Here is a 22502-nt window from a genome sequence, read left to right as displayed (position 1 = left end):
ATTGCTCTTTTGCCTTCTTTTGGTATTGATTATCATGGCAAATGAGGGAGGAGATGTATTTACCTATGTATCCAAAGAGGACAGATTGGATGGTAACAATTACTCACTTTGGTCCTTCATGATGACGAATGTGCTTGTTGCAAAAAATCTTTGGGATTATGTCAGTGGAGAAAAAGTTAGGCCCAGAGTTGTGGCTCCTGCTAATCCTCCTCTAGGAGGATGTCACGAGGACGTGAAAATTTCATGCTTTGCTTAAGTTTAATTGACATTTGATTAAAGGATTAATCAAATGTGCAATTAAAAGATGCACATGTGTTGCACTTGTGAGGTGCAAGCTACTTTTTCATAGTTGGAGGCTGAAGGACCCTGTGAAAAAGATGGGTGTCAAAGGCAAGAGTTGTAACAAGTTACACTTGTTAGATTCTAGGTGAATTTTGGTGTCAGTTTGCCCCTAGGACCATTAATTGGCCATTAAGTGTCAGTGGTGACAGTAGGGACTAGGCATTAATTAATGGATTAATGCTTGTCCAAGGGTCAATTAATGCATGGGACCACTTTGGGTTGCAAATGGCCTAGCCAATTAATTTTTGGATGGGCAAGGTCAAATTTTTGGGTATGGATTAAGGGCTGAATTAATTTTCAGAATTAATTAATTTTGAAAATTAATTAAATGACTGGAAATTGCTGAAAATGGATTAAGAAAGCTGCCACTTGGCAAAACTTTCCCATGCAAGTGGGGGAAAGGTTATATAGGGCTGAAGGGAGAGGGAAATCTCGTTTTCTCATTTTGGAGCTGTTGGAAAGAGGTGTTGGACTGTTGCTGCCAGCTTTTGGGGCCATTTCCCAGCCATTGGAGACCATTTTGGTGATGGAGATTGCATATTCTTGACCTTGGGAAGCTGGCAATTGCTGCTGATGCACTTTCTCCTGAATATCATAGTCTCTGATGCTCTTATTGTTGTTGGTGCATCTGTTTGGGGCTGGTACAGCAGGGCAGCAATTGATTTTGATCAGTTCTTTGCGACAAATCTCAGAATTTTCTCTCTCTATAGTATTCTCTAATCTCCTTCAACCTATGCTCAGCAATTCTCAGCCATTTTTGGTGGGCTGATCTGTAATTTCTGCAGTAAACCCTAATTAGAAATTAGGGTTTAGCAGCCACCTTGGGATCTGCGTCAGAGATTGAAGGCTCAAGGGACTGAAATCAACAGCTGATAATTGAAGATTATCCCTGGATTTCAGGGGCTAGCTCATCCCAAATTGATTTGGGGTAGCATTTGGCCAACCAAGGGTCAAATTGGAGAAGAAGTCCTGGGTGAATCAAGGGGCAAATGACCCAAAAGGCTTGCTGGTCATTTATGACATCAAGAGCAATTGGTTAGCAAGAGGAGATTGAAGAATCTCAAGTTATACTTCTTGCAATTGAATGAAAGCTAAATAAATACTGCAAGGGGCGCTAATTTTGGGGCCAACAGGGGGCCTACTGTCCAAGAATGTTATGGTAAAGTGTGTATTTTGTTTTATGTGCATTTATTTATTGCTGTAATTAACTCTTAAATTAGGTTATCACCACCCATTCCAAGAAGGAAGGTTGGTTTTAGAGGACGTGGACAATGGGCACCTTAGCTTGTTTAGCCTGCTCCACTTCAACCACTTCCCCAAAGATCAGTAGCTCAAAAAGCATGGGATACACGGGATGCATAGGCTTTGTCGCTGATTGCATTGGTAGTTCAACAGTCCATCATCCCCCACATTTGTTTGGCAGCTTCTTCATGAGAAGCTTGGCTAGCTTTGGAGCAGATGTTTGTTGGTAAAAATGAGACCTGCATCTCTTTCTTAAAGAAAGAGCTTGAGACATTGAAGATGGATGAGGGTGATTCTATGTAGGATCACTTGAACAAAATTCAGGACTTGCGTGAGTAACTTATGAATGTTGATGAGTACTATTCAGATGCACAATTGATATCTACTACATTGAACTCATTACTTTCTTCGTACTTGGCTTTCCACACTGTCCTAAACCTCACAATGAGGATAGCCCCACAGCCTATTTGCTTTCTTCAATTAGTGAGTTTGCTTCTAGAGGAGGAGCAAATAAGAAGAAATAATGGTGTGGATATCATAGCCTCCGAGTAGACTTTTATGGTTAGATAGAAGGGCAAAGGTAGCCAAGTGAAGAATGCTCCGCAGAGCTCTAGGACTTCAGGCACCTAGGGAAGTAAAAAACAAAGGGGCACGTAAGCCAAAAAGGGCAAATGTCATTATTGCAAGAAGCCAGGCTACTACATTACTGAGTGTAGAAAGCGCACCGCCAAGGAGAATGCTCCGCGGAGCTCTAGGACTTCAGGCACCTAGGGAAGTAAAAAACAAGGGTGCACGTAAGCCAAAAAGGGCAAATGTCATTATTGCAAGAAGCCAGGCTACTACATTACTGAGTGTAGAAAGCGCACCGCCAAGGAGGAGTCAGGAATGTTTATTTCTGATGCTCTTTCTATTGCTACTGAGTCTGCATTCTTTGTTGTAGACAAGGACTATTGCTTTTACACATGTAGTTATGACACTTCTTGGGCTGATCGAGCATTTAGCTCTACTGAGGATGCATGCATTTGGTTTTTTGACAATGGTGCTTCTAGGCACATCACATCTCACAGAGATGTATTTGCTTTGTTGGTGCAACTCTAGTTGCAAGTGTGTACAGTGTGCCAACAATGCATCATATCTTATTAGAGGTATTGGGGAGATTGTGTTCACAGCCATTGATGGCTCTATTCTTCACCTACAGGATGCTTTGTTTGTGCTAGGTATAAAGAAGAATTTGCTCTCTATTTCTTCTTTGGTACGTTGTGTATTGCAGGCCACATTTGATGATGAAAAATGCATGGTGAGAGACAAAGAACACATGAATTTAGTCTTGATTGGCATTTTATGTCATGGGTTATATGAGTTGGATGCTCTTTTAGTTGATCAGTCAGCGTACTTGGCATCCACTCTTACTCCTGCTATGATACATGTAGAGTTACGGCATGCTCGGATGGGGCATGTGAACTTTGGTAGCTTGATGCTCTTACAACGTACACAGATGCTAGATAGATTACCTCTTCTGGAGAGACCTCCTGAGCACTTGTGCGAAGGATGTATTTTAGGGAAAATGCATCGGTTTTCGTTTCCTCGTGATGCTGCGTTCAGAGTCACAGCCAAGTTACAATTAGTGCATTCAGATGTATGTCGGCCTATGCAGACAAAGTCATTGGGAGGATGTATTTTGTGACTTTTATTGATGACTTTACTTGATTCTGTTGGGTCTATTCTTTGGTGATAAAGTCAGAAGTGTATAATCCATTCTTGGCTTTTGTTACACTTGTTGAAAACCAATTTGGCTATAAAATAAAGACTCTTCTCCGTTCTGACCGAGGGGGGAATATATGTTCTCTATGTTGAATTCTTTTTTGAACCAGAAGGGCATTGTTCATTAGTTCACTATTGCTTATACTCCACAATAGAATGGGGTTGTAGAGAAAGATTGATCACTCATGGAGATGGCTAGATGTATGCTGAGAGGAAAGAGCTTGCCACACACTTTTTGGATGGAAGCCATTATGTGTGCTTGCCATGTTTTGAATAGATGCCCCACCAAAGCATTAAAGAAAATTACACCTTTTGAGGCTTGGAACAGCCGGAAACCTTCTCTTGGACACTTTTGTACCTTTGGGTGTCTTGCATATGCACACATTCCCGAGGTACTCAGAAAAAAGTTGGATAACAAGGCTGTCAAATGTATTTTTGTGGGATATAGTAGTGAGAGCAAAGGCTACAGACTTTATGATCCTGTCTCTAAAATGGTGTTTGTTAGTAGGGATGTACTATTTGATGAAAATCAGAATTGTCCCTTGCTGGTTTAGACACATATTAGGCTGCTTGTGATATATTTGAAGGGCTGTTGCCCATTACATTTGGTGATTCAGTTGGAGTTTCAGCACGTGAACTCAATGTTCAGCTAGTTGCTCCATTGGAAAATGCAGAAAATCAGCCACCATTGGCTGATCTGAATATTCAGCAAAGTGCTGAAATTGAAATTCAGCAAGAGCTTATGCACAGTCAGGAGGCAAGACAAATGCGTAGATGGTATTTACAGACTATGAAAGATAGTCATTTGGATGCACCCATGTCTGGTCGTACTAGAAGGCAAGCTTGTATGCATGATACTGCACATACCATGGAGTTTGTTGTGGCAGCAAGCACAATTGATGATGAGGAGCTTGAATGTTTTGAGGATGCACAACAAAGTGTGCATTGGATGGCATTAATGCAAGCCGAATTGGATTCTATCACTAAGAATCAAACATGGGATTTAGTGTCTTTGCCCTTTGGGAAGAAAGCCATTGGAACAAAATGGATCTACAAATTGAAACTGAATGTAGATGGATCCTTTGCCAAATATAAGGCAAGTTGGGTTTTCACTCACGCCTACGCTCACAGAGAAGTGTCAGTGATCAGTAGGACATTGGGGCACTTTTTACTCTTGGTACGAGAGGTTTTTCCCCTAGACTTATTGTCTTCTTTCGTATCTGCTTATGTCACACACTTACGGGCACTTACCGAGTTTGGGTGTGAACACCCCCTACAACCCTAAGGTTTAAGGATTGTACTTTGTACTTTCAGATTACACTCTTTCAGTCTATTGCATTGGGTGTCGTGCTCCTCCCTCCACATTGTCTACTGTACTTTGAGCTGAACTTCGATCCTTTCTTTATCTCACAAAATCTTGGAGCGCATCATCGTCCGACTTTCTTATTAATCTAGAGAGTCAATGTTATCTTAGTTATTAGTGCTAGTGTCCATAGTATGGCTAGTTTCAAAATACAGGATTTTTGGACAAGTTTAGCATATTTTTGATATATTTCTTGTAAAAATCCTAAAAAGATGTTGAAAACTTCTAGAATAGAGCGACACGTAAAAAGCAAGTGGCTTTTACAACCAGTTTTGGAAGTCTCATGCAAAAAGAAGGGCTTCCGAAATCACATGGTGCGCGATCGCAATTTACAAGTAGCAAATAGCACTCTGAACGGGGAGAAGGAGTGATTTGAGAGAATTTTAAGGAGATGTCGTGGGTTTTTATTCCCCTTTTGAAGCCAACAGAACCATCAGATTTGCGGTTGCAGCAACAGAGAAGAAGCTAGTGTTTGGTGTACATTTTTGGTCTACCAGGGAGCTGCAGAAGATCTAGTGCTTGGAGATTGCTTCCAAGTAGTCCCAGAAAAGGATTTTGCTTATCTTCTCAAGTTTATTTAATACATAGTGCTTTGATTCACCGAGCTTTATTTTGTGTATCTCTTGTCTATTCTTTTTCTTTTCTTCTGTCTCCTATTCTCTACTTTCTTCTCTCTTTGATTCCCGGTGGATACGACCTTTCGACTAAAACCCCTCCGATACCTGATCCCTGCTTTATTGAACCTGATCAAGCCTGAGTTGAAGTTGGCTCTAGTTGCAAGGCATCTAGGTAAAGCTGCAACAATTTAGGATCGTCTACCAAGTTATCCTTTTCCATCCATTGATAAATAATTTTAAAATTTTATCAAGTATCTCCTAGAAACTTTACCTTTGACATTTATTTTCTTATGTGCCAAAAAATGCTCGGGTACCAAAATCTCATCCAACTCCTAAACCTTAGATTGAATTTTAGTAGGCATATCTTTTGGCACATCACCACGAAAAGGCCTTAAGAAATTGAAATGAAAGGCTTTGTGTATTTGCCAATGTGGAGGTAATTTCAACGGATATGTCACTTTGTTGATCTTCTCCAACACCTGGGAGGGTCCATAGTATCTCATACTCAACTTCGGATATAATCTTTCTTTTCATTTCATCTTCTTCAGCCTCTTCAGCGTTGCCTTTTCAAAATGCAACTATAGATAATCGCCCTTTGCAAAGTGTAAAGCACATTTATGATGATCAGTTGTCCTCTTTTGCTTTTCCTGTGATATTTGAAGTGTATACTTTATCTTCACATAGGCCGTATCCAAATTTTCACATAATGGTCAGCCTAAAAGATCTTATCCTTAGTTTACAAGATAGGTGGTATCTTCTTGACACCCTCAACCACCTCAAATGGAGCTTTGCTAGTGTATTGTTGTAAGCAAACTCAACCGAGGGCAAATATTGCTTTCACTGTGTCATCTAACATTGTGAAATTTGCTTCCTTAGGTTGACCTTCTGTTTGTGGATGGAAGGATTATGAGAATTTCAACGTGATACCCATATTCTCAAATAACCTCTTCCAAAATAAACTGGTCATCTGAGGGTCTCGATCACTGACGATCGACCTTGGCATACCATGATATTTAAAAATATGCTGCAAAAACAAGCGTGCCATATGATCAACCTTTATTTTCTTCCTCATCGAAATGAAATGGGCTTGTTTGCCGAACTTGCAAATGATAGTCCATATGCCATCATTTCTGTAGGTGTCCTAGAAAGCTCAAAAATAAAATCCATTGCAATGCTTTGCTAAGGTCTATTTGGAACAGGCAAGGGCTGTAACAAACCTGGCTTCTTTTGCGTATTATGCTTTACCTTCTTACATACGATGTATGTCTTGACAAATTGCTCTACATCATGTCTCAAAGTTGGCCAATAAAAGAAATGCTCCACTTTCTTCATTGTGGCATCAATACCTCTATGTTTTGCATACGCAGGAGCATGATTTTCAGTGATAACTCTAGGCCTCAATTGCTTCGCGACACACAGTCTTCCATGCATCATAAAAAATCCATCTCTTAATACAAAGTGCTCATGTCTTTGGCTTTGGCCATTGCACAGCTGATCATAAACATTAATAAAGTCCGAATCAGCAACACATTACTTTTTTATGATATCCAATTGAGTGTGATAAACCATGCTGGTGACTAAAATTTGTGGCTTATGTGACATTGCATGGGCCACGACATTCTTTTTACCATCAATATGTACAATTTGAAAATGAAATATAGAGAGAAAATTTGCCTATCTCATATGCTTCTTTGACAACTTTGTTTGCGTCAAAAAGTACCTCAAAGTCTTATGGTCTGTCTGCACTGTAAAATCAGCCCCCAACAAATAATGTTTCCATATAGATAGTGAATGAATTACAACCAAGAGCTCTTTCTCATAGACTTGCAAATTGTGTACTACATTGTGGAGAATTCGGCTCTTATAAGCCACAACTCGGCGATCTTGCATAAGAATAGCCCCAATGCTATTACCACATGTATCATAGTGAACCACGAATGATTTTCTTAGATCGGGCAACATAAGCACATGATCTAAAGTTATCTTTTCCTTCAACTTTTCAAATGCTGAAATTTCCATTGCTATCCATCTAAATGGCACATCTTTCTTTTGCAAAGCATGCAATGGAGATGTAATTTCAGCAAATCCACATACATACTTCTTGTAGTAAGAACATAAACGTAAGAAGTTGTGGATCTTATGCATATTTCTCAAAGGTGGCAATGATCGATACAATACATCCCAAAAAGTGAAATTTATATAAAAAGAATTTACTTTTTTTGTCATTGATGACTTGTTGATGCTCATGTAGTTCATTGAACACAATGTCTAAATGTCTTCTATGCTCTGCTTCATTCTTTGAATAGACAATCATATCATTAAAAAAAGTGCTCACAAATCCTCTATGTGGCTTGAAAATGCAATCTATCATCTGATTGAAAGTGACGAGAATATTTGTAAGTCCAAAAGACAACAAAAAACTCATATAGCCCAAAAGATGTTCTGAAAGCTATCTTAGGCACATCCTCCAGTCTAATGCATATCTGATGATACTCACTTTTAAATCTATACGGCTGAATATGACTGTTCCTTGCAATCTATCTATAACATTATCAATCCGAGGAATGGAAAGCAATTCTTTATCATGGTCTTATTCAGAGCACAATAATCAATGCATATATGCCATGGACCATTCTTTTTCTGCACCAAAAGCGTTGGAGAACAAAAAGGAGATGAGCTGGGCTAACTAAGTTCTTTTTCTAACAACTCATTCACCTGACTCATAATCTTCTATTGGCTTGTATTGATTCTGTAGGGTGACTTATTAGGTGGGCTACTTCCAAGGATAAGATCCATAGAAACATGAAACAAGAAATGGGAATAGGAAACAAGGATGAGGATGGTGACAGGAATGCCAAATCTAGGAAATGGGGATGTGGGAACGGAAACGACATTTAAAAAATTAAAATTTATGAAAAAATTTGATATTTCACTCATAATCTATGTGGAGTGTTAAAACCAAGGTATATAATCCACAAGGACAAATCATTTTAAGTTTTAACTTTAAAGATATCATGCGTTATTCTAAAACTAGTCATTACAAATTAAATTACAACTTACAAGGCTCAATAATTAAGCTATCCAATCATAAAACGCATAATATATATGCCATAAAATAATGAACAATGAACTAAACTTTAAAGTCTAAGTTGAAAGAACATGTCCATGGCTCCATGTCAAAAAACTTAAAAGACTACAAATATAAAGTCTAATCTTTGAAAGAACATGTTCATTGCTCCAAAAAAGACTACAAATATGAAGTCTAATCTCTAGATTGAAGCAAAATGTGGCATGCCAGAATAGCCTAAAGGGCAACTGCAAGACTGCAAGTACAAATATAATATTGGCATGGCACAACGGCCCAAGTGTCACACTGTCATCAATGATCATAATATCATATGCAATATACATGTGACATGAGACTCATGATAAGTAAACTAAATCAAAGATCATCATCATGATCTGAGGTTGCTCTAGTTGCTCTTGAAGTGCCGGCCTCATCATCGTGTGTACTATGAATTGTTGCATCTCCCTCAACCTCAGCATGTGTCTCCTCTTCTTGTTGCATCTCCCACTCTGTGATGAATGGATCGAGCTTTGTTGTCATACTGTTACATAGCATCCTCAAATTAGCACTAACAAATACCAGATCATTTGCTCTCTCCACACCAAGATGGGTCCTTTTCTTTGAAGCAATGTGAGCATATGTACTCCACAATTGCTTCAAACAAGAGGAGCTAACTAACTAACTCAAAATATGGATGGCTAGTTATTGCAACTCAGGGCCATCCGAACCATAGTTCTCTCACCACAAAGCTGCTTCAATCTTGCAACTATCCTCTTGTGTATCCCCACAACCAAAGAAACCTCGAAAGGTCCTATAACATGAAAGTTGGTTTTTGATCTTTCGTCTAGTGCTATCATCAGGTACTAGATGAGACAATATAAGTCTCTATGCATCCATAACCTCAGTGTCATTCTCCATGCATCCATAACCTCAGTGTCATTCTTTTGACCCTTGCTTTGGAACTCAAGATCCACAACAAATATAGCTATATGGATGGGTGAGTTATAGGAGTTTCACCTCGTCACAACTAAATGGCGTATCTCCTTATACGTCTCATCATTTGGTGCCAACTTCTGCAGCTTTCTATTCAACCTATCCATAGCCTCGTATACCTTGCCAATGCAAGGTTGCATAGCATCCATAACCCTCAATAAATGCACAATAGGTGATATCATAGCATCTATCCGCTTTACATTATCCCAAAAAGTGGAGTTATTTGCTTTCTCCTAGCATAAGATACCTGTAAGAGTATCTACCAATGCTAATGAGGTGAACTCATCCTTAAGAAATAACTGCCTCAAGGCACCACTACATTCTCTTAATTTGCCTTGTGTCTTTTTGGATCGCAAAGAGAACTGATGGCAAAGAAACTGGTGATTCAAAACAAAGCTAACCATTTGAGCTCCTTGCTCTATGACAGGTGCAATCCGTGACAGGTTATCAATATCCTTTAGTAGGTTATTCAAGCAATGAGCCATACAATATGAAATTGTGATATGCGGATTATATCCTTGGATAATAGTATCTACTACCCTATTTGCGGGCTCTCCATTTGCAAAAAATCCCACAACATGCGTTGGGGCCAATAAGCGCAATACCTATAACCCACTTTGTTGCAAGTACATCTGTTGACTTTCTTGTGCTTGAGGCATCATGTGAAGATATGAAATACATTTCCCTATGAGAATAAGCAACCATGCCATGGATGGATCACTTGCGTATATCACTCCAACCATCAACAATGAATGAAACTTCATTTTTAGCCCACAGGCTCTTTGTAGTTATTGTTGCTTGCTTAACAAGGCTCTTTTTCTTATTGAGCTAAGTGGTGCGTAAGGTCTTTGATGATGGAGGTACATACGAAGGGCCATACTCGCCAATCTTCTTGCACATGAATTTAAAATACTCTGATTTAGCTACACGAAATTGAATGTGGTTATGATAGAAAAAACGTTCCATTGACGTATCCACCTCTTCATTCTTCTTGGGATCCCAACTAGCATAAAGTGTGCTTTGTTTACGTGCAACATATGGCGCTGTTGATGCCATGGTAGATGTGCAATGCCTGCAGTAGGTGTGGAAGTAGCACTTCCTGATACGGATCTTGCTCTAGATACATCTGATGGGGATGGTATCACAAAAGGTGAAAGGTTAACTGCAACACATCGTTGTCTAGACATAAGATAAAGCTTGTTGACTTGCAACATGGTCATAAAGCTCCCTTTGCTTCTCCAAGGTCACATTAGGACAAAATTGTACCTCTGAATTTGGCTTATGTAGGAGATGAGCTCGGACCTAATTATGCATAAGATGAAACAAGTGGCAATTGGTATTCCATATTCTAATATTTAAGAAACTTTGAAAATTTAAAATAAAAAAAATTCAAAATAGAAATGCTCGGTCCAATGGATTACCTTGTTTGCTCCACTAGTTTGCTTGTATGGGCAAAGCTTGTAAGCCCATGGTCGAGATCCTCCACCACTCAATGGGTGGTTAGCATTTATTTTTTTTCCACCATGACTAATCATCGGACTTCTTCCTTGACCATTGACACGATGAACGGGGTGGGAAGATGAAAGCCATTTCAAGCTGAAAACTGAAATGAAAATGGCTGAAAAAAAGCCTAAAGGATTGGCTATTGCGAAGCGACTCGAGAGAAGGGAGAAGGCTCAAGACTCGAGTGAGGGAGAAATTGAGAACTTAGAACTTAGAAGAGAGAAGGGAAAAGAAGAGAAGGAAGAAGACAAGAGGAGAAAAAGAGGAAGAAGGAAGTGAGAAGTCGGAGAAGAAGGAAGAGAGATGAGGAGCTTGGAGGTGATGGTGCTTGCACTTGTAGGCAGTGGGAGCAGATCGGGGGACTTGGGAGGTTGGAGATTGGAGCAAACCAGATGGGGATAGAAGATTAAATGTGAACGCCACAAGTTGGAGGTTGAAGCGAAATGTGCAGGTGGGGGCGAAACATGCAGGCGAGAGGCGCACGGGCATGAGACGATTGGGTAAGTGGCATGCCATATACAACTCAGTAGCATTATCATTGGGCTGATCACTAACAACATCAAGCACTAATCCTAGTGATGTTTTGGGCTTCTTTTCTTTAGAATCTCCCTGATTTTTTGATTTTCCAGCTCGTTGCCTATTGGGATCGTCACTTGCAATGTGACCCTCTTGTTCACAAATAAAATATTTATTTGTAGCCATCAATTCCCCAAGTTGTGCCAATGTCTTCGAGCCCTTTCTTTGTTGTTTTGGCCTCTTTTCAAGCTGATTTTCAGATTTACCTCCTTTCTCAGTCTTTTGTTGGGGGCCTGGATGGGGTCGTGGGAGTGCCCTACGTGGGATTTTGAGGGCCGGACCATCACACTTGGTATCAGAGCCGCTCTCACGGGTGGCATGTGCAAACCCTCGTGTTGGAGAGCTTGGGTTGAGGTGTGTCGAGAAAGCTTCAAGGATGACCACTTCTGATTTGAGAATTGATATGGTAAAGAATCTTTATTAAAAAAAAAGCCATGCTAAGTGATTTTTTCGAGTTGGAATATGATGTGCAAGGTTTAAAGAGTAAGTTGGAGTATATGTGTGGAAACGGGGCAAGTGCTCCACCCCAAATGAAAAATGAGTTTGAGAAAAAGGTGAAGTTGATTAAAGATAGACAAGATGAGTTGAAGATGAAGTTGAGAGAAGTGAATGAGGAGATTCAAGAGTGGATTAGTGAGATGTTGAGTATGGGCGAGTGGGATGCCCTTGATGTGGAAAGAGAGTTGAAAAGAAAAATTGCTTTGGATTTTGGTGCATCTGTTACTATTGGTGGAATGCGAGGGGTAAAGAAAGAAGTCGGTGTTGAGATGAAAAAGGCGTCTAGTGCTGATGTGAGAGGAAAGGAGATGGAGAAGAGAAGCGAGTTAAAAGTGAAGTTGCCGCCGAGAGTGCTTCCCATGTTGATTCGGCTAAGAAGAACTTGTGCACTTGGGGTGAGTCTAAACAAATCGGGCCGTGTGCTTCTAAGTGTGCAGGTGGCGGAATGCCAAGTGAAAAATCAAGTTCAGTAAGAGTGCCAAATAATGATGTGCGTAATACGGCAAAGTTGCTAAGTTCAAGTAAAGTTCATGCTGAGGCTAAAGTTGCCAAAGTGAAGCATGATGCAGATGCTGTGTTGAAGCCAAAGAAAGAACCTGTGCTTAAGGTGGCCTACGGGTCGAAATGTGTGTCTGATGGGGTCATGATAGAAGACGTGGACGAGGCAAGAGAGGCCAAGTCCCAGTTGCTTGTTCCAAGTGCGTTGCCCCATGTGTTGGAGAGGATAGAAGCGGAGTGTGTTGTAGTGGAAGTAAGGGACAGCTTGTCTGGCCCAACGAACCTAAATGAATAGGGACCACTTGTAAATTCTTGTGCTAGTGAGGCCAATGATCCAGATGCTAAGTTGGAAAAGAAGGAAGAGTTTTTGTGTGTTGATGTAGATGTTTTAAAGAGTTCGTTCGGCCCAGTGAGCCTAAATGAATTGGGACCACTTGTTGATTCTTGCACCAATGAGGCCGATGTGCCAGATGCCGGGTTAAAGAAAATGAAGAGTTGAAGTGTGGTGATGTAGATGTTTTGAGGAGCTTCGTTTGGCCCAGTGAGCCTAAATGAACTAGGACACACTTGAAGATTTTTGTGCCAGTGCTAAGTTAGAAGAGAATGAAGAGTTTTTGTGTGTTGATGAAGATGTGTTGGAGTGCTCGTTTGGCCTAGCGAGCTTAAATGAATTGGGGCCACTTGTGCCTTGTATTGATGTTGTGCTTGATGAGCCATGTAAAGAAGATGAAGTAAGAGTAGATGTGTGTGTGGAGGACTCCTTGCATCGGGAGGATAAACAGACGGGCAACCCTATTGATGAAACTTGTGGTGCTGCGAGTATAGATAAACATGCCATGTGTGTTGAAGAAATGAGCCATGATGTGTATGTTGAAGACTCCTCGAGCTCAGAGGATAAAGGAACTGCCGAGTGTTCAGATGAAGAGTATTGGTCGATAGAAGAAGAAGATTATTATATGTCAGTAGAAGATGTTGAGGACTCCTTGAACCGGGAGTATAAAGGAATGGCCGTGTATGGTGAAGAGATGTGTGAAGATGTGTGTGTGGACTCCTTGCGCTGTGAGGATAAAAAAATGGGCAACCTTGTTGTTGAAGACTTGTGTAGCTGTGAGTAAAAACGAATGGTTGTGTGTGTTGATGAAGAGAGTGTTGGAGAGGAAGATAGAGTTGAGAAGATGAAAGCCAGTGAGACCTGCTTGAAGAAAATAGAAATTTGGAAACTTGAGAACCCACTGTCTATCATTGGGGCTGAGGATGAGACAAAGAAGTTGAGTCCGATGCCACCAAGGTTCGAGTCCGCGAGTAGGCAACAACAGGTTAGCTTCCGTGAGGAAGTGAGATCCTACTGCTACGAGCTTGATGCGGAGTTAACTAGTTGTGCTTCAATGGTTGATTTTGAGGGTGAAAGGTCCTTGTTTAGCGAGTATGCATACAGAGTAGTGGCCGATTCAGAGGGTGAGAGACCCTCACACCGCAACATGATTGGGAGTGCTGGGGCACTTCGAGTGTGGTCCGACCATGGCAAATGGATCTTCATGAATGGAACCCATGTGGCTAAGTTATGGGACGAGATTGGGCCTGTGCTCTACATGAATGTGAATTTCAGGGGCGTGGAGAAGTCAGGAAAGCTCACGTGTGTAATCAAGCCCATTCAAGTCTTTGGGCCAAAGGAATGCAACCTTCTTGGAGAAGTCGAAGTAGTTGGATGGTTACGAGATCGAACCAAGGTGGAAGCAAGGAGGCTTCACCCTCTAGATTGTTCCAAGTTGATTTGACTTGTCACGGAGCAAGTGATGAAGGAGAGGGCGAAGCCGGAAGGCTTAGCTCTCGTCGGGGCAACCAAGATGAATCTGGGCATGTGGAGGCCCACTCATAAAGCAAAACAAGGCATGGTGACCCTCCCACCTAGAGTTGCTCAAGAGTAGGGGTGCCTTCTTGTTCAATCAGGCCGTTGAGGGCTAGGCCAAAGTTACTACGGCGGGAGACACGGCCCTCCAATGCAAGCTAGAAGGTTTGATGCTATGAATCGGACTCGTCTAGCTGTAACATGGACCATAGAGTTTGATCTGGCCATCAAGGGCCTAAAATGCAATCTAATAGGTCGAATGGTCGTAACTTGACAGAGCTTCAAGTCAGATCCGTGCCTCCAAGGGCACTAAGAGAAAAGCCAAGAAGGGTGCACCAACAACGAAGATTCTAGCCACCAAGGGCAAGAAGACAAAGAGGCATCATTGAAAGAAGATTTGGGCAACCCAAGGCCCAACTCTTTTCAAGGGGAGGTGCATTCAAGGCAAAGCGCATCTCTTACACTAAGTGGCTATCCTAGGGTTGTCTCATGTTGTTTTCTTCATCGGCAGTGAAGTGACAGATGTGGCTAAGACGGACCTTTTCCCACAAGGTGTCATTGTTCGGACCCTTGCATTTTGGGCTTGGCATTCGGAGTGAAAGGTGGGTGTCTGCACGCTCAAGCTGTTTGGCCCAATGTTGGAGCATGTGTGTGCAATGTGCTTTGACAGGGTTACCCTCCACTCTGTGCTTGTAAATATGGTTAGTAGGTGGATGGTTGATGTGCTCAATAAAGTCTCTTTTACAACCTTGCCTAGTCCCATTCCATTCCACAGTTGTAAATAGAGTTAGTGGGCGGAATGTAAGAAGTCTTGAAAATTCCATGTTTCACAGTTGTAAATAGAGTCAGTGGACATGACACCTAGCGAGCAGACACTGACCACCTTGATAGTGAGGTGCGTTAAGACCCCCAATACTAAGTATGAATCTGAGTCAAAGCCGATTTTTGAGATGGGTAGTGAGTTGTGCCTCCCTACTTGATGTGGACATCGAGTTTTTTCAAGGGGAGTTGTGTATGAGGGAGTACATCTAGCTCCTTTATCCCGCGGTGTTAAGTCATGTTGGACACGTGTTGATAGCTCCACCCTCACACATGACATGGTCCCTTGCTGTGCCTCTGGCTTATCTTGTAAATGCTTTTTTGATATGAATACGAGCTTCTACCCTCAAGATGGGCCATTCTGCAAACTTGTGAGCATTCTTTGAGTTTTGTTGCGCGTTCCGTGTCATGTTGAGTTTGTGCCGTGTTGTGTTGAGTTGGTGATGTCGTGATGTAGCACGGTGGGTCTAGTGCTCGTTGGGAGCCTGGACGAGGTTGTGGGAGTGCCCTGTGTGGGATTTCGAGGGCCAGACCATCACACCTACTCTCTAGGAAGCCGGAATTCTTCCCGTGCAACAAAGCTATTGCTGTAGTAGTAGTTTACGACCCGAGACATGCTAGAGACAAAGGATTTAATGCAAAAATCCTTGATTCCTTTAGGCAGCCCACAAACATATTTTTCCACTTGCTCATGAAGAGGTATGGGGCAATAAGAAGTGACGAGCAGCAATGCAGCCCAAAACTTCTTACTATATTGCTCCAAATTTTTATATTCCTTAGCCTCCAGCTTATTCCAGGTTATCATGATGTCCACCTCAAAGGTACTTGTCAACCAATTCGATGCAAACATTTGCTTGAATTGTATCCATGTTGATGGTGCTCTACCTTGTATCAAAAGAGTGGACTACCATTCCAATGCATTCCCCTTCAAAAAAGTGGCTGCCTTTCGAATCTTCGAGGACTCGGTGAAGTTTTTCCCCGAATATGTTGCTTCAAACTGTTGAATGAGAGTCAAAGCTTTCAGCCTAGCTTGTGCACCGTTGAAGGACTCAAGCTTCACTGCTTTTCCACCCTCATCATAGTCTTTTGCTGCCCCTCTGGGTGTCAAGTTGTCATACACTGGTTGCTACAAAAAGGATGCATTTGCTGAATTTATATCAAAACCAACACCAAACGTAGCATTTGCATGACTAACATTCATTCCTTGAGCCCCATGAGCATTTGGGGGTGAAGATGCAACCAAACATGCTACTTTGTGCCCCAGGCGTCAAGCCAATGCTGCCATACATAGGGTTTTGCATATTTCCAGCCATACCCGAATACATTGGGCCTTGCACACCATGCATTGGTCGCTGCATATGATGGGGATTTGTGCCATACATTTTGTATGTGGTCCCTATCCAACCATAGCATGAAAAATTGTGCTTCTACCAACATATGCTGGCTGCCCCATCATAGTATGCGTGCTCGGTTGTCCAAAATCCATTGGATTGACACTACCATGACGGCCTTGCATTTGCATTTCTTGCCCCATAGGTACCAACTGTTTCGCTTCATTAGGAGCTTTAGACAAAGGGTTTGGCATTATCTTTAGTGCACATTGCTGTCGCGAAGGTGTAGAAGATCTCTTCTTCTTCTTGCCCTTGCTTTCCTTCTGTGGAGCATTAAAAAATGGGGTAAATTGAGGATCCTTTGCCGATTCAGCAAATAGATTTGCTGCTGTCCTCATCCGATTCTTGAACTGGTGATCAAAGTCCTATTCACTTTGTTGGTCATCAGCCTCATTATGCCTTGAAGGCCCTGAAACTTGCCTAACAACAACATTTTTAGCTTACTGTCCATGGTTTGAGCCTTGTCCAGTGTTAGGCATTGCATTTTCTTCATTCCAATGTGAATATTCATACTAAGAGGCATTATCATTGCTTGATTGCATCTCACTATATGAAAAAGTATTGCTGTAATTTTTGAGGTGAGAGCAAAAATTAGCAGTAGCACAAAGCTTTGGATTGCAATGAGGTACCTCGGGCCCACCAAATCAAGGGATTGAGTGCTATCTCGGCAATGAAACCAACCTTCCTTCTTGGAGAGGGTGGTAATTCCTTGATTAAGCACTTAAATACAACAATCAGCAGATGAACATAAATTGAAATGTGCAATTTACCTTAATAATCTTGGACAGTAGACACATGGTTGGCCCCAAAATTGGTGCCCCTTTTGGTATTTCTTTAACTTTAATTGCTAATGGATTGAGTACAAGTTGAGATTCCACAATGTTTTTTGCTGATCCAAAGCCCCTTGCTGTACATACAATCAGCAAGCAATTTGGGCTAATTGCCCCTTGATTTTCGCCCAAGAAGAGTTGCACAAATGGAACCATCAAGTGGCCAAATGTTGCCCCAATTCACAATGGATGGCCTGGCATTTGAATTCCTTGTCAATTCCATGAATTTCAGGTGTGTTGATTTCAATGTATGATGTCTTCTCCTATTAGCACGAGTCCCAAGGTGGTTGCTAAACCCTCATTTTTGGAGAAATTTAGGATTTATAGTAGAGATCTCTTTACTATCCTCCAAATTTGGCCGAGATTTGTGCAAAATGGCTGAGATCTCTCGAGAATGGGTTGGAGAAGGTGAGAGAGCTAAGATAAGAGAGAAGTTTAATTTTCTTTGCGTGAAAACCCTAAATTCTACCTGTTGCTTGCTCGAGCTTGTATCAAATGCAATCACCTATTGCCAAGCACCTCCAAAATACTGTCACCTGATCAACAATGCTGTTGCCAGCCCTTGGAAGGTGGCTCCCTGCTGTCCCTTGCCTGCCGAGGCCCCTAGATGGCTGTCTTTCCAAAGCAAATTGTTGTTCTCTGATCAGAAAATGGACCAACAGCTCCCTCTCTCTCTCTCTCTTCCAAGCTGTAAACTAACTGAATGGTTGAGACCCAGCCTCTAAAAACTTTTCTCAATTTGCATGGGCATTTTTGCAAACGACGACTTTTTAAACCCATTTTTTAGCATTATCCAGCCATTTATTTAATTTTTAGAATTAAATAATCCTGAAAATTAATTTAGACCTTCTAACCTCACCCAAAATTGAATATGCCCATCCGTAATAGGCCATTTGCAACTTGGAATGGTCCCCAACCTATGTTGACCCTTAGACTGACATTAATTAATTAATTAATCAATTAATGCTAGTCCCTAGTATCACCATTGACACTTATTGGCCAAATAATTGTCCAGGGTCAAAGCTGACACCAACCGACCCCCAAAGCCTAGTTGGCATAACCTATTACAACTTTTTCATTTGACATCCATTGCATTCTTGGGGTCCTTAGCTTGTTACCATGAAATAATTGCCATGTGCATCACATGTGCTAAACAACCTTGCACATTTGATTAATAGCGTAATCACATGTTATCAATAGGATTAAAGCATCTCAAAATTTCACATCCTCTTGACACATTTAGCCTTGATATACTTGAGTTCCTGTCAAAAACATCCAATTGGGTTGTGCACTATGTTTGCTCTAACTCAATAAGTAGGGATACCATATAACTTGTGACCACCCATGCACCTGCTATCTTTGATGCAGTATTGTAAGCCTACTGTATACCTTGTGAACACCCATTCACCTGCTATCTTTGATGCAATATTGGAGATCTTGTAGTTTTAATAGAAAACAGATTAGATTAATGAAATATGAAAAATTTAGTCAATGAATATAGATTCTCTTTTTATTGGGTTGTATCAGGACTCAGTATGAGGCATGCTTTGGTGGTCTTAGATGCTAATATATGGCTGTCATGTTTTGGTAGACTCAATGTCTCATGGAATCCGAGTACCCTGCCGGTTAGTGAGTTTCTACATTTCTAGAGTGTGGTCTATGGTGCGTCTTGATGACCAGGTTCTAAATAGACTCAGTATCTCAAGAAATCCAAGTACCCCTGTGGCTGGGTAGTGAGTTTCTACATTTCTACTATGTGGTCTATGGCATGTCTCAATGCCTGGGCTCCTATGTGCTATGTACTTATACGTGTTAATTTCCATGGCTGGAAGTTTAGGTTTTTACTTAACAAGGTTTGCGGATGTAATATTTGCTTTCATTGTGCAACCATGCATCTGCATGTGCCATGTTAGAAAACACAATAGATGTCAACTTTGCTCCATGTGATGATATTTATTTGGCATTGAATTTCTGTAAATTGTACTGGCTTCCTCTACTTAGCCCGTGTCTCTGAACTGTGCACAGATGCGTTTGCAAAAGTTAAGATTGGTTAGTGATCAATAAACTTTTGATGCTAATGACATGAGTGTTTAGAAAGCTAGTGAGTGACATGAATGTCTAGAAATAGCCATGATTATTCTTTTATTAGAATAAGATAGACATTGCTGAGTTGTGGAGTTTGTGTGTTCTTGCATCAAATATGCTGTAATATGAAGTTTATGCTTGGGGTGTCAGGAAAGGTTTCAATACACAGTCGGGATGAGCTCACTAATTTGTTGTATGATTATACTAACACCATCAGTGACATATAAGAGTGCAAAGAGTCTTTCTGCCTAAGCTTTTGGTTTCAGTAGTTCTCCTCTTCACATTAATGAGTACATTGGTTTTCTTAATGTGTCATGGACTGTTCCTGAAGAGTCATGAATGACTCATCTGGATCAAATCAAAGATTGTGGTAAAAAAGCTTTCTTACCTATCTTGCTTACTTGTAAACTGTTATGCCTGTGCTGACACATGCAATGTATTTCACTGTAGGTTTGCGAAGGAGATCTGTGATGGTATAGTGGCAAAATGCCTAACAGGTCGCCCCAAAACTGTGGAAAAAGCACAGTCAGCCTTTCTTCTATGGGTGGAACTTGAAGCCTCCGAAGTATTTCTGGTAGCCTCTCTGTTCTCCATGCACCCTTTTTGCCTCTGAAATGAGAAGATGTGACATTAAAATTTTCACTCGAGCCTTTTTTATGTTTTTTTATGTTTTTGGGCCGTGGGAGGGAGGGGGGGGGGGGTTTAAGATATGGTGTGGTTGGGGCAAAGAAATATTGCTAAATGAAAGGAATACTTAAAGTTGAAATTCATATGTACCTTTCCTTTCTAAAGCGAGAGAGTGATTGCATGCATAGTTATGTCTTACACTCTGCAATATCACAAAGTTGGTGGTTTGTCATGTAAAGGCTTCACTTCTTTTGCTACAAAACTTGCAAAGTTTGATTGTCTTTGTAGTTGCAGTCTCAAGGTGTTGAATTTCTTTTCTATTTCAGAATTCTCTATACATTCACTTTTTGTCACGTCTACTAACATGCTTGTAGCGGTTTGAGTTTTGTCTTTAGTTTGGGATTTTATCACACTAAGCAATAGATCTTACCAAAATGGTCTACCTTGAGACGCTGTTAGTTAATACTTGCTGGGATGGAGAAAGGTGACCAAAGGGCATGTGAGAAAAACACTGCAGAGCTCACTCAAGAAAAAAGCTACAAAGCTCATGCAAGATTGCTCATTTGTGAAGCCAACTTCTGTTTCATCGTTTCATGGGGTTGAGTTGTATGCAACTTGGTTTTTGGCAAATTGGCATTTTGGTCATGTTTGTTCTCTTTGTTGTCAGGACATTTGGTATAGTAAAAATCGTGAAATACAGTGTCAGTTATATGACAATCCAAGCCATGTTTGCAAATGAGTGTGTTCCTTGTCAAAGTGTCTTACCAAAGAGGATATCGTTGCACTTGGTTTTCAGGATGCCATGGAGAAAGCTATCAAGAACAAGGTCGCCAAAGCGGTTGTTCCAGCCATTGATGTTATGTTTCAAGCAGTGAGGTTTGTGGATTGTCTGAACAGCCTTGCTCAGCTACTTGGCATATGCAGCGTGCTTCTTATCTTTATCTAATGATTCTGTATTGGCTGTTACGTTCAGTGAATTTGGGACAAAGGTGGTTCCTCCCAAAAGAATACTGAAGATGTTACCTGAACTCTTTGATCATCAAGATCAAAATGTGAGAGCTTCAGCGAAGGGTCTTACAATAGAGCTGTGTAGATGGATTGGGAAGGAGCCAGTGAAGTCAATTTTGTTTGAAAAGATGCGAGATACAATGGTGAGTCTCAGGGCATACAAATCCATAATCTGTGTTGTCTTTAGATAACTTCTCATCATTTTATTTCTTGAAGCATTACTTGATTTTGAGATGGTATGTGTGATTATTGTCACACAGAAAAAGGAGATTGAAGCTGAGATGGGTAGCGTGACTGGAGTTCCAAAACCAACTCGGAAAATCAGGCCAGTTATTAGAAGCCATGAACTTCAGCAATAAATTGGAAAATATGTCTCGAGAGCCATTTTGAAGAGTAGGCATTTAAGGATGTTGTAAAAGCTTAACGTGGGCTTTTTGACCAGTTTTAGTTAAATGAAATATAGGAAGTTTTGTTGCCTCCTCCATACAGACAAACCAGGCATAAGTGCCGATTTCAAATGCCAATCATCTCACATGTACATGAACGAACTCACATGCAGTGACAAGTAATTTATCAATGTGTGTTTATAAAATGCGTAGGTGGGGAGGATGTCCCTTTGCAATGTAGACACCTTGAAATGTAACATTGTTGTGAGATGCTCCAGGGTGGCTGAGTGATGTTTTTTGATAACTGGTGTAGAAACTCTTTTAACGCTTCAGTAGTAATCTGTGAGGCAAACATATAGGAGATGTCACATGCCCAAGTAGCCACGGCTATGTAGTCAATCTGGGCATAGATAAATGCCATGATTTACAGTGCTGGTCTATCTCCCAGGACTTTACTTGCATGCTAGCTGCACATATACTGAAATAGGAAACTGCTCTTTTGTGAGGGGTGGGCTCCTAGGAATTATAGTCTCAGTGCCAAGCATAAATCTTTGGAGTCCATTATTCAACAAGGTCTTCATGTGAGAACTACCGCAAAAAGCAGGATACATTAACTGTCAACATCTATTGTAGGGAGGATTGATGAAAATAGTACTTTACTGACTCTGTGCAGTAACTGAAGCCACTGAACATCATGTATCGAGTATATAAAACAAATGCATACTCTTCATGGGATTTTGGAGTACATTTCTGTTCATGTCTGTGCTTGCAAGATGCAGAATCTGCCATTTGCAATAATGACACATAATGTGATTAGCACACCTTAGCATAGCCTCTGAGATACCCAACTAAGCCAATTATGGATTGAGGAAACACGAATCTGAGCATGGTAAAACTGTTGCATGTTTGGTTATTTTGAAGTACGTATCTGTACATATGTGTTCATGTTCGTGCTTGCAAGATGCAGAATCTTCCATGCGCAATAAAGACACATAATGTGGCTAGCACACCAGCAAAGCTGCTGAAATACCCAATAAAGCCAATTATGGA

General features: G+C 41.0%; 1 protein-coding gene across 2 annotated transcripts in view; it reads left to right on the top strand.

The window, feature by feature from the left end:
- MOR1 (ARM repeat superfamily protein) overlaps nt 1–22502 on the top strand; it is a 74860-nt gene that overhangs the window by 30180 nt on the left and 22178 nt on the right. For both annotated transcript variants that reach the window (XM_087676347.1, XM_087676346.1), the window contains exons 3-6: nt 19882–20005; nt 20855–20934; nt 21032–21209; nt 21327–21391. In XM_087676347.1, the coding sequence (XP_087532473.1) occupies nt 19882–20005; nt 20855–20934; nt 21032–21209; nt 21327–21391 (447 nt within the window). The remainder of the gene's footprint in view (nt 1–19881; nt 20006–20854; nt 20935–21031; nt 21210–21326; nt 21392–22502) is intronic.

This window comes from Lygodium microphyllum, chromosome 4 (genome assembly GCF_053477565.2).
Source record: "Lygodium microphyllum isolate KBCC chromosome 4, Lygodium_microphyllum_v1.1.10, whole genome shotgun sequence".
NCBI lineage: Eukaryota > Viridiplantae > Streptophyta > Polypodiopsida > Schizaeales > Lygodiaceae > Lygodium > Lygodium microphyllum.
Note: the sequence above shows the minus strand (reverse complement) of the source record. Positions and strands in the feature narration are given on the sequence as shown.